This window comes from Pristis pectinata, chromosome 6 (assembly GCF_009764475.1).
Source record: "Pristis pectinata isolate sPriPec2 chromosome 6, sPriPec2.1.pri, whole genome shotgun sequence".
NCBI classification, from domain to species: domain Eukaryota; kingdom Metazoa; phylum Chordata; class Chondrichthyes; order Rhinopristiformes; family Pristidae; genus Pristis; species Pristis pectinata.
In genome coordinates this window covers 15,250,494-15,265,075 of record NC_067410.1, presented here as the reverse complement: position 1 = coordinate 15,265,075, position 14,582 = coordinate 15,250,494, and the positions used below count along the sequence as shown (strand labels likewise).

Sequence of the window (14,582 nt, the reverse complement as noted above, 5' to 3'; positions counted from 1 at the left end):
AAGACTCAACATGTAGATGACAACAACTAAATTTGCAGCCTACAGAAAAGGGCAGATAGCAAAGATCATGATCGAGTTTGTAGAGGGGTCTCCAGATTAGGCTGTTACTTTATGTTCCATCGTGGTCCTGTACTGACTGTGGGTGAAAAGTGACAGGAAAAAGGATTTGGGGAATTTAGGCACTGTGAATGTTGGGTGAAAGTGTAAAAAGAATGTGTGTTAGATCTCCCAGTTTTTATTTCTTTTAAAGTAATTTGGGAGTAATAATCAGTGTAAGGTGGACTGCCCACATCGGGCGTCATATAATTCTGTAAAATAGGCAGAATTAAGACTATTAGTGTCTCAGGAAATGTAGCAAAATCATACCTATGAGGACCCACATAACCCAATCCCTCCACACACACACCCTAAGAGCACCTGTAAGCAGAGTTGTGAGTCATACAGCACGGAAACAGGCCTCCAAGTCCATGACCGCCATCAAACACTGATTCAACACCAATCCTATTTTGTTCACCCCACATTCCCATCAACTCTTCCCAGATTCCATCAGTCATCTACACACTAGGGGCAATTTACAGTGGCCAATTATCCTACCAACACGCACCTTTCGGGTATGAGAGGGAACCGGGGCGCCCAAGGGAAATCCACATGGTATCAAGGAGAACTTGCAAACTCCACAGGCAGCACCTGAGGAAAGGACTGAATCTGGGTTGTTGGAGCAGCAAAGCAGTAGCTCTAATTGCAGAGAAATAAAGAGGCTTTTGTGTTACCTGAAACTTGCTTGAGGAGCACATTGTTGGATGGGTAAACCTTCAGCTCTTTCTGCTAAAGCTACTTTAAAATACGAGTTGTGTATACAGGTAGTATTAGAATTTACTTTGACACAGTGCCACAAAATCAATTCCATTACTCTCAGCTAAATATAGTGACCACCTTCAACAAAGCCCTTTGTCAATATCAATATCGTGATACTTCTTTCAAATACATGCATCGTGAAAATACGAGATGGGGGGGGGGGGGCGGGGGGAGTATCTTAATGAGTTAGGGCAATATCTGTCCTCAGAGAGGTTTCTGTTTTGATGCACACTTCAAACCTCATCACCCTGCCCAATAATCCAGTTTGAACAAGTTACATAATAGGCATAACTCATTGCTGTTATCCTACAGCTCATCCCGAGAAATGTTGATACTTGCAATAAGTATTCTGCACTGGATGGATAGTTACAATTGCATTATTGAGAACATGTACAAAGGCAGCTTGTCATACAAACATATCAATCAGGAGCAGGAGAGTAGGCCACTTAATCTGTCAAGCATTATCAAGAATCTACCTACCTCTGCTTCAAAGATCCTGCTACAACCAACCTTTGAGGATGAATGTTCCAAGGACCCACACCCTCAGAAAAATATTCACTTAGTCCCTGTCTAAGATGGGCAACCCCTTATTTCTAAACAGTAACTTCTAGTTCCAGATTCTTTCACAAGGAAACATCCCCTCCACATCTGTCCTGTTAAAACTGCTCAGAATTTTATACTTTTCAATCAAGTCACCTCTCACTCTTCTAATCTCCAGGAGATACAAAACTGGCCTGTGCAACCTTTGGTCACAAGACACTGATCATTAGTTACAGCTGTTTTAGCATGTTTCTATGTTGAGTTGATGCTTATAAGGCAAGAACATTTATAGAGGTACTACTGGGCCTGTGTCCATTGGACTGTTAATTGCAACTATGCAATACTGTAATATTGCAATGGTAGTGTAGCGGTTAGCGTAACGCTATTACAGCGCCAGCGACCCGGGTTCAATTCCGGCCGCTGCCTCTAAGGAGTTTGTACGTTCTCCCCGTGTCTGTGTGGGTTTCCTCCCACATTCCAAAGACGTACGGGTTAGGAAGTCGTGGGCATGCTACGATGGCGCCGGAAGTGTGGCGACACTTGCGGGCTGCCCCCAGAACACTCTACACAAAAGATGTATTTCACCATGTGTTTCGATGTACATGTGACCAATAAATAAATATCTTATCTTATCTAACTGTGGTGCATGGATATTACAACTATATTATTGTGTAGTGAGTGACGTGTACAATCGATACTTACAGCTGCATCACCAAGTAGAGGTGTGTTGGGCTCTCGTAAATGTCTTCCAGAGACACAATGTTTGGGTGTTTAATTCTGAAAGAAATAATATGATTTAATTAGAGGTAGTCCATTTTACTGAGCCCAAAGACGTTAAAACAATCGCATGGTATTTCCACCCCATCTCTGTATTGCAAGCACTGGAAGCCTCTGAAATGTAGTTAGCAGCTTTCTGTCTTTATAGCTGGCAAAGCTGCAGAAAATGGGGAAACCTCCAGCTAAATGTGGAAGGAAGGATCCAACACACAGAAAGTCCAGCATTCCACCAGATTGTGGTGTAGGGTGGTGAGCAAGGAATACAATTATCAAACGCTGGATTGACAACTAACCAACATTTGATACTTGGAGGCAGAAATTTATCTTTGGTTCATAGCGCTAAGTGGAGGATATAGCATCGACCACCTGTTTCACTCCCCCCCTCCCTCCCCCCTCCCCGACATTCGGTTCCATTGAGGTCAAAGCCAATCAATAAAACCAAAAATAAGGAGGGAAATTGAACAGGTGTCATATGTTACAGCACCCATTTAGTGCTGTGGCCAGATTTCTATCCTTTGATCTCTATTACAGGTCACTTTTATCCACTTTGGGATACTGCATTCCATTTCCCATTACACAGCCAATCAAAATCAAGAATAGCACCACTGCTGCTGTCTATCATGATTCTTCTTTAAAAGTCATTTTATTTTTAATCCCTTTTACTTTCTATTCTGCCAAAATTTCCACTTGCATCATCACTGCTGATATGTTCAGAGGACAGAAGCATGGCTTTGGCAATAATCTGAACCAAAAGAAAGGTAGAAGGAATTCCTCTCAAACGATCAACATAGAAGGAGTTAATTTTTTTCTTACAGCAAATAAACAGCATGCCACACTGACTCACAGATCCTGCAGCTTTATATCATCTGACTGCTGACACCTTCCTACGCAAAAATGAAGTCCACAATTATAATTATTACTAATCCAGCAAAGAATCAGAACAGAAGTGAATCTTGGCTGTAATATGAAAGGATTTAACAATCAAGTCCTTTCTGTGGCCTTGGTGGAGTTGATGTGCGTGCAGTACAATAGTCAACACTGGATCAACCATTTTGTCTGGAAATTCCACAAGTTGAATAAACTTTACATTTTGGCACTAGAGATCAATAAAAAAAATCTTGACCATTGCCTCACAAATGATCAGCTTTAGATCAGAAGCTAATTCATGATCAATTTAACATATGTACTGCAATGAAAAATCACTCGTGGACAATAATTGCTGTTTTAATGCTGTCCACCCCTTAAGGATTGTGTCCTGTGACTAACTGCTCTCCGGGCTCCAAGAATGAGTGCAGAAAGCTTCAGAGGTGGCCAGTGTGGAAGAAAGCCACAGGAGGAATCATAATATAAAAACAGAACATGCTGACAACACTCAGCAGGTCAGGCAGCATCTGTGGAGAGAGAGGAAAACAGTTAACGATTCAAATTAAAGATGCTTTGACAGAACTGGGACAGAAAATATAATAAATTAGTTTTAAATAACAGAGGGTTTGGTGGATGGGACTAAAAGCGACCTCTCTGATATGGTGAAGGCAGGTTTACTGTGGAGATAAATTGGAGATGCAATCACCCAAGTTGATAGATTAATAAGGGCAGTTTGGGCAGGGGGGGGGGGGGGGGAAGAGAGAGAGAGAGAGAGAGAGAGAGAGAACGAGAGAGAGAGAAAACGAGAGAGAGAGAGAAAACGAGTTAGAGATAATGAGAGAGAATGAGTGAGAGAGAGAGAGAGTGTGTGAACATGCAGGCATATAGAAAAGGAACATAAAAGTTATAAACTAAGGACAGCTAGAGGGAGAGGAAGAAAGAACTCAAAGAGAGCACAACGCAGAGCTGCAGGAGATGCTCAGCAGGTCAGACCATGCTATCAGGGAGAGAAAAACTGAGCCAATATTTAAGGTGGATAACTAGCCAGTTTGGATACAAGCAGAGTAAGCAAGTTTGCTGGTGTTGATAATGTGTCAAGAAAGCTGCAACATACCCAGAGGGAAAGAGGAGATGCTGTTCCTCAAGCTTGAGCTGGGCCTTGTAATAACAGTGGAGGAGATCACAGGAAGATAGTTCAGATTGGGAGTGGGACGAATAATTAAAGTAGCCGGCAACAGGAATCTCAGGGTCAGATTGAATGCAGGTGCTCTGCAAAGCGATCACCCAGTCTGTGTTTGGTTCCTCCAGCAGAGAGGAAACCACATTGTGAACACCGAATGCAGTCCGTGAGTTTGGAAGAAGTGCAACTGAATTGCTGCTCCATGTGGAAAGACTATTTGGGTCCCTGGATGGTAGGAAGAGAAGTGGTAAAAGGACAAGTTGCATGTGAAAGTGCCACAAGAAGGGGAGTGGTTGATGTAGAAGAATGGGCTGGGGACTCATAATGGGATACAGTCACTTCAGGATGCTGAAAGGAGTGGGCAGAAGAGGATATGACTGCAGGTGGAATTTCATTTAGGGTAGCCGAAAAACAACTTGATTTCTCTCTTCGATGCCAGGTGAAGGGTTTCGACCCGAAACATCGACTGTCCATTTCCCTCCATAAGTTCTGCCTGACCCGCTGAGTTCCTCCAGCGCTTGGTGTGTTGCTCCATATACCACTACCTGCAGTCTCTAGTGTCTCCTCTTGGATTCTCTCTATCCAAGTTCTGATGACAGGTCTTCGACCTGAAATGTTAAGTCTGTTTCTTTTCTCACAGATGCTGCCTGACCTGCTGATTGCTTGCGGCATTTTTTGTTTTTAAGTCAGATTTCCAGCATCTGTAGTTATTCGATTTTCATTCATAGTAAGAACACTTCCTGACACTATTGTTAAGGGTAACCATCAATTTTACAGTATCTTAGAGAGTAGGTGAGAGAGCTGCCAAGGTGAGATATTGGAGGTAACTCAGAAAACGTACCTCAGCTTGTTTTCAATTTCTGAATTTCAGCAACTGTATTTTGTTGATTTTCAAGATATTAGGGGTGTATAAACCGCTGCCTTTACCAAATGATGAATCTGTTTAAAACTAAAACCCCCTAGCTGTCAGAGGTGGGGCTGCAGTGAGGGGCTCAAGACGGGTGGGTGGAATCAGACACACTGGCGTGTTTCCGAAGTCAAAGTTTGCCAGGTTCATCTAATATTCCCAAAACAAAACAAAACAATAAGAATTGTTGGGGGGTGGGATCCGAACTGGAGAGACTGGGGAAGAGGTGATTGGCTCTCAAATAGAAAAAGCTAGTAGTAGGTACTATAGGCAGGTGATAGAGAAGGGACGTGCTCAGACAGGTTTGAGATGTGTCTATTTTAACGCAAGGAGCATTGTGAACAAGTATTGGATTAATACTTGGAGCTATGATGTGGTGGCCATTATGGAGACTTGGATCGCTCAGGGACTGGAATGGTTGCTTCAAGTGCCGGGTTTTAGATGTTTCAGAAAGGACAGGGAGGGAGGCTAAAGAGGTGGGGGAATGGCACTGTTGATCAGAGATAGTGTCACGGCTGCAGAAAAGGTGGACATCGTGGAGGGACTGTCTCTGTGGGTGGAGGTTAGGAACAGGAAGGGGTCAATAACTTTACTGGGTGTTTTTTATAGGCCACCCAATAGTAACAGGGATATTGAGGAGCAGATAGGGAAGCAGATCCTAGAGAGGTGTGAGAATAACAGAGTTGTTGTGATGGGGGATTTTAATTTCCCAAATATTGATTGGCATCTCCAGACAGTGAGGGGTTTAGATGGGGTGGAGTTTCCTAAGTGTGTTCAGCAAGGATTCTTGACACAATATGTAGATAGGCCTACAAGAGGAGAAGCTATGCTTGATTTGGTATTGGGAAATGAACCCGGTCAGGTGTCAGATCTCTCAATGGGTGAACATTTTGGTGATAGTGATCATAATTCTATCTCCTTTACGTTAGCACTGGAGAGATATAGGAACAGACAGACTAGAAAGGCGTTTACTTGGAGTAAAGGGAATGGTGAGGCTCTCAGGCAGCAAATTGGAAGATTGGAAATTGGAACACATGTTCTCAGGGAAAAGTACAGAAGAAAGGTGGCAAATATTCAGGGGATATTTGTGTGGAGTTCTGCATAGGCACGTTCCAATGAGACAGGGGAGTCACGAGAGGATACAGACTATAATAAATCTAGTCAAAAGGAGAAGAAAAGCTTACAAAAGGTACAGAGAGCTAGGTAATGTTAGAGATCCGGAAGAGTATAAGGCTAATAGGAAGGAGCTTAAGAAGAAGATTAGGAGAGCCAGAAGGGGGCATGAGAAGACCTTGGTGGGCAGGATTAAGGAAAACCCCAAAGCATTCTACAAGTATGTGAAGAGCAAGAGGATAAAATGAGAAAGAATAGGGCCTATCAAGTGCAGCAGTGGGAAAGTGTATATGGATCCAGAAGAAATAGTGGAGGTACTTAATGAATACTTTACGTCAGTATTCACTATGGAAAAAGATCTGGGGGATTGTAGTGGGGACTTGCAGCGGGCTGAAAAGGTTGAGCATGTAGATATTAGGAAAGAGGAGGTGCTGAAACTTTTGGAAAGCATCAAGTTGGTTAAGTCGCCGGGACCGGATGAGATGTACCCCAGGCTGCTGTGGGAGGCGAGGGAAGAGATTGCGGAGCCTCTGACGATGATCTTTGCATCGTCGATGGAGACGGGAGAGGTTCCGGAAGATTGGAGGGTTGCGGATGTTGTTCCCTTATTCAAGAAAGGGAGTAGGGATAGTCCAGGGAATTATAGACCAGTGAGTCTTACCTCAGTGGTTGGTAAGCTAATGGAGAAGATCCTGAGAGGCAGGATTTATGAACATTTGGAGAGGTATAATATGATTAGGAATAGTCAGCATGGCTTTGTCAAGGGCAGGTCCTGCCTTACGAGCCTGATTGAGTTTTTTGAGGATGTGACTAAACACATCAATGAAGGGAGAGCAGTAGATGTAGTGTATATGGATTTCAGCAAGGTGTTTGATAAGGTACCCCATGCAAGGTTTATTGAGAAAGTAAGGAGACATGGGATCCAAGGGGACATTGCAGTGTGGATCCAGAACTGGCTGGCCCACAGAAGGCAAAGAGTGATTGTTGAAGGGTCGTATTCTGAGTGGAGGTCGGTGACCAGTGGTGTACCTCAGGGATCTGTACTGGGACCCTTGCTCTTTGTGATTTTTATAAACGACCTGGATGAGGAAGTGGAGGGGTGGTTTAGTAAGTTTGCGGATGACACGAAGGTTGGGGGTGTTGTGGATAGTTTAGAGGGCTGCATCTGCCACTTCTCAGCCCAACTTTGCATCCTATCCCATGGCTAGGATGCAAAGTTGGGCTGAGAAGTGGCAGATGCAGTTCAACCCAGATAAGTGTGAAGTGGTTCATTTTGGTAGGTCAAATATGATGGCAGAATATAGTATTAATGGTAGGACTCTTGGCAGTGTGGAGGATCAGAGGGATCTTGGGGTCCGAGTCCATAGGACGCTCAAAGCGGCTGCGCAGGTTGACTCTGTGGTTAAGAAGGCATATGGTGCATTGTCCTTCATCAATCGGGGAATTGAATTTAGGAGCCAAGAGGTATTGTTGCAGCTATATAGGTCCCTGGTCAGACCCCACTTGGAGTACTGTGCTCAGTTCTGGTCACTTCACTACAGGAAGGTGAATATGGAAGCCATAGAAAGGGTGCAGAAGAGATTTACAAGGATGCTGCCTGGAATGCGGAGCATGCCTTATGAAAGCAGGTTGAGGGAACTTGGCCTTTTGTCCTTGGAGCAACGGAGGATGAGGGGGGACCTGATAGAGGTATATAAGATGATGAGAGGTATTGATCAGGTAGATAGTCAGAGGCTTTTCCCCAGGGCTGAAAAGGTGGCCACAAGAAGACATAGGTTTAAGGTGCTGGGGAGTAGATATAGAAGAGATGTCAGGGGTAAGTTTTTTTACTCAGAGAGTGGTGAGTGCGTGGAATGGGCTGCCGGAAACGGTGGTGGAGGCGGATACGATAGGGTCTTTTAAGAGACTGTTGGATAGGTACACAGAGCTGAGAAAAATAGAGGGCTATGGGTAAGCCTAGTAATTTCTAGGGTAGGGACATGTTCGGCACAGCTTTGTGGGCTGAAGGGCCTGAATTGTGCTGTAGCTTTTCTCTCTGTTTTCTATGTTTCTAACTCAGTGCTCATCTTGACACTGTGTCCCATTATTCAGGAACAAAATCACTAACCATAGTGCAACAATTACATGCAAAACATGCAAATGTCAAGGTTATGAGCCAAGAAGACTGAACTAAATTGCTTAATAAGTTTTACAAAGGTCAGCATGAGTTAATACCCAGCTTCTGTACCATGGCTGAAGTCGTTGGAATGTATTTTGTTTAACAAAGCAAAGCTCTTTGAACTTGTTTTAGGGGAAATGAATAATTTCATTGATCTAGCGTCTGTTGGCAGAAGTCCATCCTGGCTGCTCTAATTGGACCAGCCAGTGTGATAAGATACTGACTAAAGGCACGTCTCAAAATTGCATTCAGTAACTGAGATGAAACATTGGCAAATATTGGATGGAGAGTACTGTACTACATCATACAAGTTTTACAGATGTCCTAACTGCTTCTCCAATTGGTACACAGGTTAGAATTATTTTTCATATTAATATATGGTGCCAGAGGTTTCAGCTTTTATTTTACTCCCTCAATGGGTTGCTCTTTGATTAATCATTTAATAGGAGCAGCAACAGCCGTTCAATATGATCATGGCTGATCTCATCCATCCTTAACTCCATTTTCTGGTCTGTTTCCCATAACCCTTGATTCCATTATAGTCCCAAAATATGTTTATTTTGGCCTTAAAAACATTCAATGACTCCACCTCCACAGCGCTCTGGGGTTAAGAAATCCAAAGATTCCCATCTCTCAGGGAAGAAATTCCTCTTCATCCCCATGTTTAAGGGGGCAGCCCCTTCTTCTGAGACTATTCCCTCTAGTTCTAGATAACCTCACTGGGGGAACTACCTCTCACTATCTACCCTGTCAAGCCCTCTCAGAATTTTACACGTCAATAAAATCACTTCTCTAAACTCCAATAAATACTGCCCAACCTTTGGAATCATTCCTCATATGCTAACCCCATCATCCCAGGTATAAAGTTATTCAACCTTCTTCAAAGTGCCTTCAACACAATTCAACTCTCTTTAAATCCAGTGTACAGGATTAGCAGATCACAGATACTCTTGATGTAGCAACAGCTCGTGGACTCATAAGATTCCAGGCCCAGGATGCACGAGACTGCCTTGTACATTTTATCAGATGAAAACAGAATTGAATATTTAGTATTTACTGTGCAATTTCTGACACTTCACTTGTTTTCCCAACCGCCAGGCATAACTGAACACTTACCAGCTAATATTTCAAAACTGAGTTTCACCCAGAGATATAATCCATCAGTCGAATATAAAACAGGACAGCCACCGAAGCAATCTGACACCCACATTCCATCAATATATCTTTCACTCTTAAAAAAATATTTTGCACTGATTCACATTCAAACGCAATTATATATAATCCCCACTATTTTTCATTTCTGTTCATTCTTAGTTAAAATGTCCTGTAATAGATTTGTACTTCTTCAAACTAGTAATTACTTATGCATAGTTGCAGTAGAAATTTAATCCTTTCAACCTATCCCAGAGTATTATGAGTATTTAATCTCATAAGTAAACCTCATAATGACAGAAATTCATGTGATGGAGGACCTGGTATTGTTTCCCAAGCAGGATATAATCAGCAGTGTCCTAATTTATTCTGGATCAATATACCATATCCATGACAGTTTATATCCTTGAAATGTCCCTCTGGTCCTTACAAACCATTTATGTCATTTATTTACACATGCTTTTTGGAGTTACAATTAAGGAAGCTAGGAGGATATGAGAGTCTTTTCTTTACAACGAACTCTCCAAAAAATCTGTCCTCTTGTTCCTACTTAGATGAGCTCTCCATTATTATTAGGCCACTCATCAAGGTGTCAATGCAATGTAGTCATACATCATTTTCGCGATATCAGTTTTGTGATACTGCTACAGGAGTTGAAGCAATATGTGGAAACTGTCGTAGGAATAGTAGATGCATATAAATTGGAACTTATCATATCACAGAATCACTGCACACATTCAACTCATCAAGCCCATTTTGGATCTTAGTTTGCAGATGTAAATTCAGTAGAATGTTTTGGTTGCAAATTGAATCGTCTAAATGGAGATTCCAGTTCATTTATCTCTGGACTACTTCTTAGATGCCTTATATATTGTTTGCTTGTGCCTCATCCATTTTTTTCCAATCCAATTTTCCAACTAACTCTCAAGTATTAAAAGAAACCAAAATTATACATTTCCTCTCCAACAACAAGGAAAATGGAAACTTTTTATCTTCTGTCTCCTGTGGCCGATCGTTAGAAATACCATTTAAATAATCTTTCTTCAGTGCCAGATTTCCAATCACCTGTGGCATCTGTGGAGGACACAGTCCAGTTAATTCTTATTTTATGACAGAAAGCCTTTTCTCTCAAATGCAGTGCATTGCAGCTGTGTCTTTTGTTGACAGCACTCTCTCGGACACCAAGTCCTGTTCTTAAATTGTATTTGTTTCAGAGTTCTTTGTAATTTGAAATTGAAAGCAAAGTGATGGCCCAGCAGAGACACAGCCGTGTGATTAAGATCAGAAGTTAGATAACACCTCTTCAATGCAAAGGAAAACCAAAGCACGGAACACAAAAGCAAAGAAGTTAACAGCTCAGTTCATCATTTTAAATCCGAGAACACACAAGAAAATAGGTGTAGAAGTAAATTGGTAAGTTGGTTGATTAATGAATGTCACATGTACAGTGAAAAAACTTGTCTTGCGTACCATTCATACAGATCAATTCATTGCACAGTGCATTGAGGAAGTACAAGGTAAAATAATAACAGAATGCAGAATAAAGTGTCACAGCTACAAAGAAAGTGCAGTGCAGGCAGACAATAAGGTGCAAGGTCATACAAGGTAGATTGTGAGGGCAAGGGTCCATTTCATCATACAAGGGAACCGTTCAATAGGCATATAACGGCAGGATAGAAGCGGTCCTTGAGCCTGGTGGTACGTGGTTTCAGGCTTTTGTATCTTCTGCCCGATGGGATAGGGGAAAGGAGAGAAGGTCCGGGGTGGGTGGGGTTTTTGATTATGCTGGTTATTTTACTGAGGCGGACAGAAGTGAAGAAGTGAAGACAGAGTCTATGGGTGGGGTGGGGGGGTGGAGGGGGGTGGGGTGGAGGAGGCTGGCTTCTGTGATGTGCTGAGCTGTGCCCACAACCTTCTGCAGTTACTTGCGGTCTTAGGCAGAATAGCTGCCATACCAAGTTGTGATGAACCTAGGGGCCATTTAGCCCCTCAAGCCTACTCCACTACTCGTATATTCATGGCTGATTTGCCTCAGTCCTCATCAATTCTTCTGTGTTAGTTCCCTATTGCCCTCAATTACCTGATCTTTCAAAAAAAAATTTATTCCCTCTTTAAGTCACCCCCAACTCCCACCATGATCCAATCTCCACAACCTTCTGGGGTAGAGGATTCCAAAAATTCACCACCTTCTGTGACAGCAACAGATTTTGCTGGCCAATGAGTATTAAGAAATAGGGACCACAGGCAAACATACGGTATTGTAGAGATGCCATGGGCAACACAACAGAGGGCACAGAGTGACACAGCAAGGGGCAGCACAATGGCACTGCAGTTAGCACTCCTGCCTCACATCTCCAAGGATCCGGGTTCAATCCTGACCTCAGGTGCTGTCTACATGGAGTTGACACATTGTCTCTATGACAATATGGGTTTCCTCTGGGTTGCTCCAGTTACCCCCAGCACTCCCTCCATCCCAAAGATATAACGGTAGGTTAATTGCTGCTTCAGGTGGCTCCTAGATGGTGTGTGGCAGAAGAATCGGGGTCTCGGGGACAGTTGATGGTTACATGAAGGGCAACAGATTACTGGGAAATAAATGGGAGAATGGGATTGATGGAATTGCTCCGAGATCTGGCATTGACTCAATGAGCCTAATAGCTTCCTTCTCTGTCATAAGAAAATATGAGAACATGAGAAAATTTCATTCAACAGTCGACAGGCTCCACAAACTGAGGAGCCTTCTGTAATTTCCATCTCCTGCTCAATTGGATGAAACTCAAAATTGTGCTGGGTTATTTAAAGGCGGCGTGCGTGTGCCGTGATGCAAGCAGTTTACAATTATGCATAATGTGTCAAATTGCCTTCACCGCCCTCAAGCTTTCCCTGAAACATTTTGCCTGTTCCTAGCAACCCACCTCCTTAATTGTGAGGGTAGATCCCTTTATAAAAAAAAACGCCTTCAAATTCTGTGCAGAGTGTGTTATCAGTAAGCTGCAGTTTCAACGTGAACTTTACGGCAGCCTTTTTAAATTAGGTATAATAAAAACTGATGACGTGCTCAGAATGATCTGTATTCTGCTGAAATTGACACTGATCCAATCAATTCACTGATAGTGCATCCTGCGGATACTGTAAAGTTGAAATAAAGCCGAAAATGCTGACAATGCTCAAAAGGCCAGGATGCACCTGTGGAGACAGAAACAGAGTGAATATTTCAGGTCGATGACCTTTCATCAGGATGGGGAAAAAATTAAAAATAGAGGTTTAATAGTGCAGAGAAAGGAGAGGATGGAACTAAAAGGTAGGCCAGTAAAAGAGTAGAAGGCAGGAGAAATTAAATGAATAAAGGCATAAAGAGACTGTAGTTGGACAAGTGAAGATATCACTGACAAAGTCTAGTGATGTTTAGGGAATAGCAGAATCATTACTTGAAACTGTTGAACTCACTGTTGAGTCTGAACTATGTCGAACTGAAGCTTAGCTTGAGTTCTTTTGGAACAGTGGAAGGGGCAGAGGATAGAAAGGTCAGAGCAGAAGTGCGATATCATTGAGGTTTTCCCCCAAAACCATCATAAGACTCTGCAGGTTTTATCTGAAGGGGATAAAAAATAGACATGAGACCCTGCAAAAAAAGAAACACAGCTGGCAGATTGTGTAACTTAGCAGATCTGCAGCATTGATTGAAGTGCAGTAGGTATAAAAAAATACACCATTACAGATGATGATTCAAATAGAAACTAACAGCTCAGTGTTCAGCTTCTGGTTATTATTCAGGCAGATATCAGAAGGGCTCAAACTGTATTGTCATGGAGTGAGATAGTATCAGAGGATCATCATCACTGTGCAGCATAATACAGTGCAACAGCAGCATCTGGAAATGTTACACACAGTAAACTACAAGCTGGGTTCCTGAATGTCACAACCACACTTCAATTTTGATTGGATTAACATTCAGTATTCCAGAAGTGGAATATTGGAGCACGGAGGGAGAAGAGTGATCCCCGGCTGACAGTAATCAACTGCGGTATTGGTTCAGCTTGTGTTGTTGTTCTTTTTTTCCCTCTGGGAGTGGAGGACATGACCAACCTGACCTGCCAGGCACATCTTCCTGCTCTACATTTTGCAACTCCTACATTCTTTTGTCTTTGTTCTCATTCTCTAACTGCTCCCACTTGCTCATTGACCAGCTTATCCCCCACCAGAGACATCTCTCACCCCACCCTTCCTGCAGCTTAACGAGCTTCTTTTGCCTCCTTTCCAGTTCTGATGAAGGGTCTTCAACCTGAAACATTACCTCTTTCTCTTCCTTGGCCTAACCTGCTGGGTATTTCCAGCATTTTCTGTTTTCATTAGATCTGAATTAGCTTCCTTCTGTGCTATAAATTTCTATGATTTGGAAGAGATGCAGTCACGACCACTATTATTAAATAGGCTAAAGACACCAGATCTCAAAATCAGGCGAAATCATGGATAATGGAAACATGACCGACATTTTACAAAAGAACAAAGACCTGACTGCATTTAAGAGGTCATTTAAGCTGAACATGTTAAAGAGAACCACATAAATGTTACCAGTTAACAAAGACCATATAAAAGCCTAAGGCTAAAATATCACTGCACCTGTTCCAATTACTATTCAATGTCCTCTGGCTGTTTCTAGGCTACGAGATTCAGATCAACTTCTTGTTACTGCCAGGAGCCTGATATATCTAAAGGTGGCCAATGTTTTGACAATCATGTCAAGAAACTTGCTGCATAAGGTTTAGTTGGTTCTATAACAACATAGTATCACTGCCAGACACATCTTACCCTACCCACCATGCATTCTGAAGGGAACGTTCCCTCCTTTACACTCTGGGCCACTGTCCCTTCTCCACCCTACTCCTTTCTTACAGCATCTTTCCATGCAAATGCAGGAGATGCAACACCTCCCCCTTTCAACATCCAAAGTCCCTGATATTAGGGTCAGACAGAGACCAGTGCTTTGACTCACCGTGTCCATGTCAACCTTTTTGCCCATCTACACCAATCCCATT

The 14,582-nt window shown here is 42.6% G+C and overlaps 1 protein-coding gene across 2 annotated transcripts in view; it reads right to left on the bottom strand.

The window, feature by feature from the left end:
* camk1b (calcium/calmodulin-dependent protein kinase Ib) overlaps positions 1-14,582 on the bottom strand; it is a 153,687-nt gene that overhangs the window by 30,700 nt on the left and 108,405 nt on the right. For both annotated transcript variants that reach the window (XM_052017167.1, XM_052017168.1), the window contains one exon: positions 2,098-2,172. In XM_052017167.1, the coding sequence (XP_051873127.1) occupies positions 2,098-2,172 (75 nt within the window). The remainder of the gene's footprint in view (positions 1-2,097; positions 2,173-14,582) is intronic.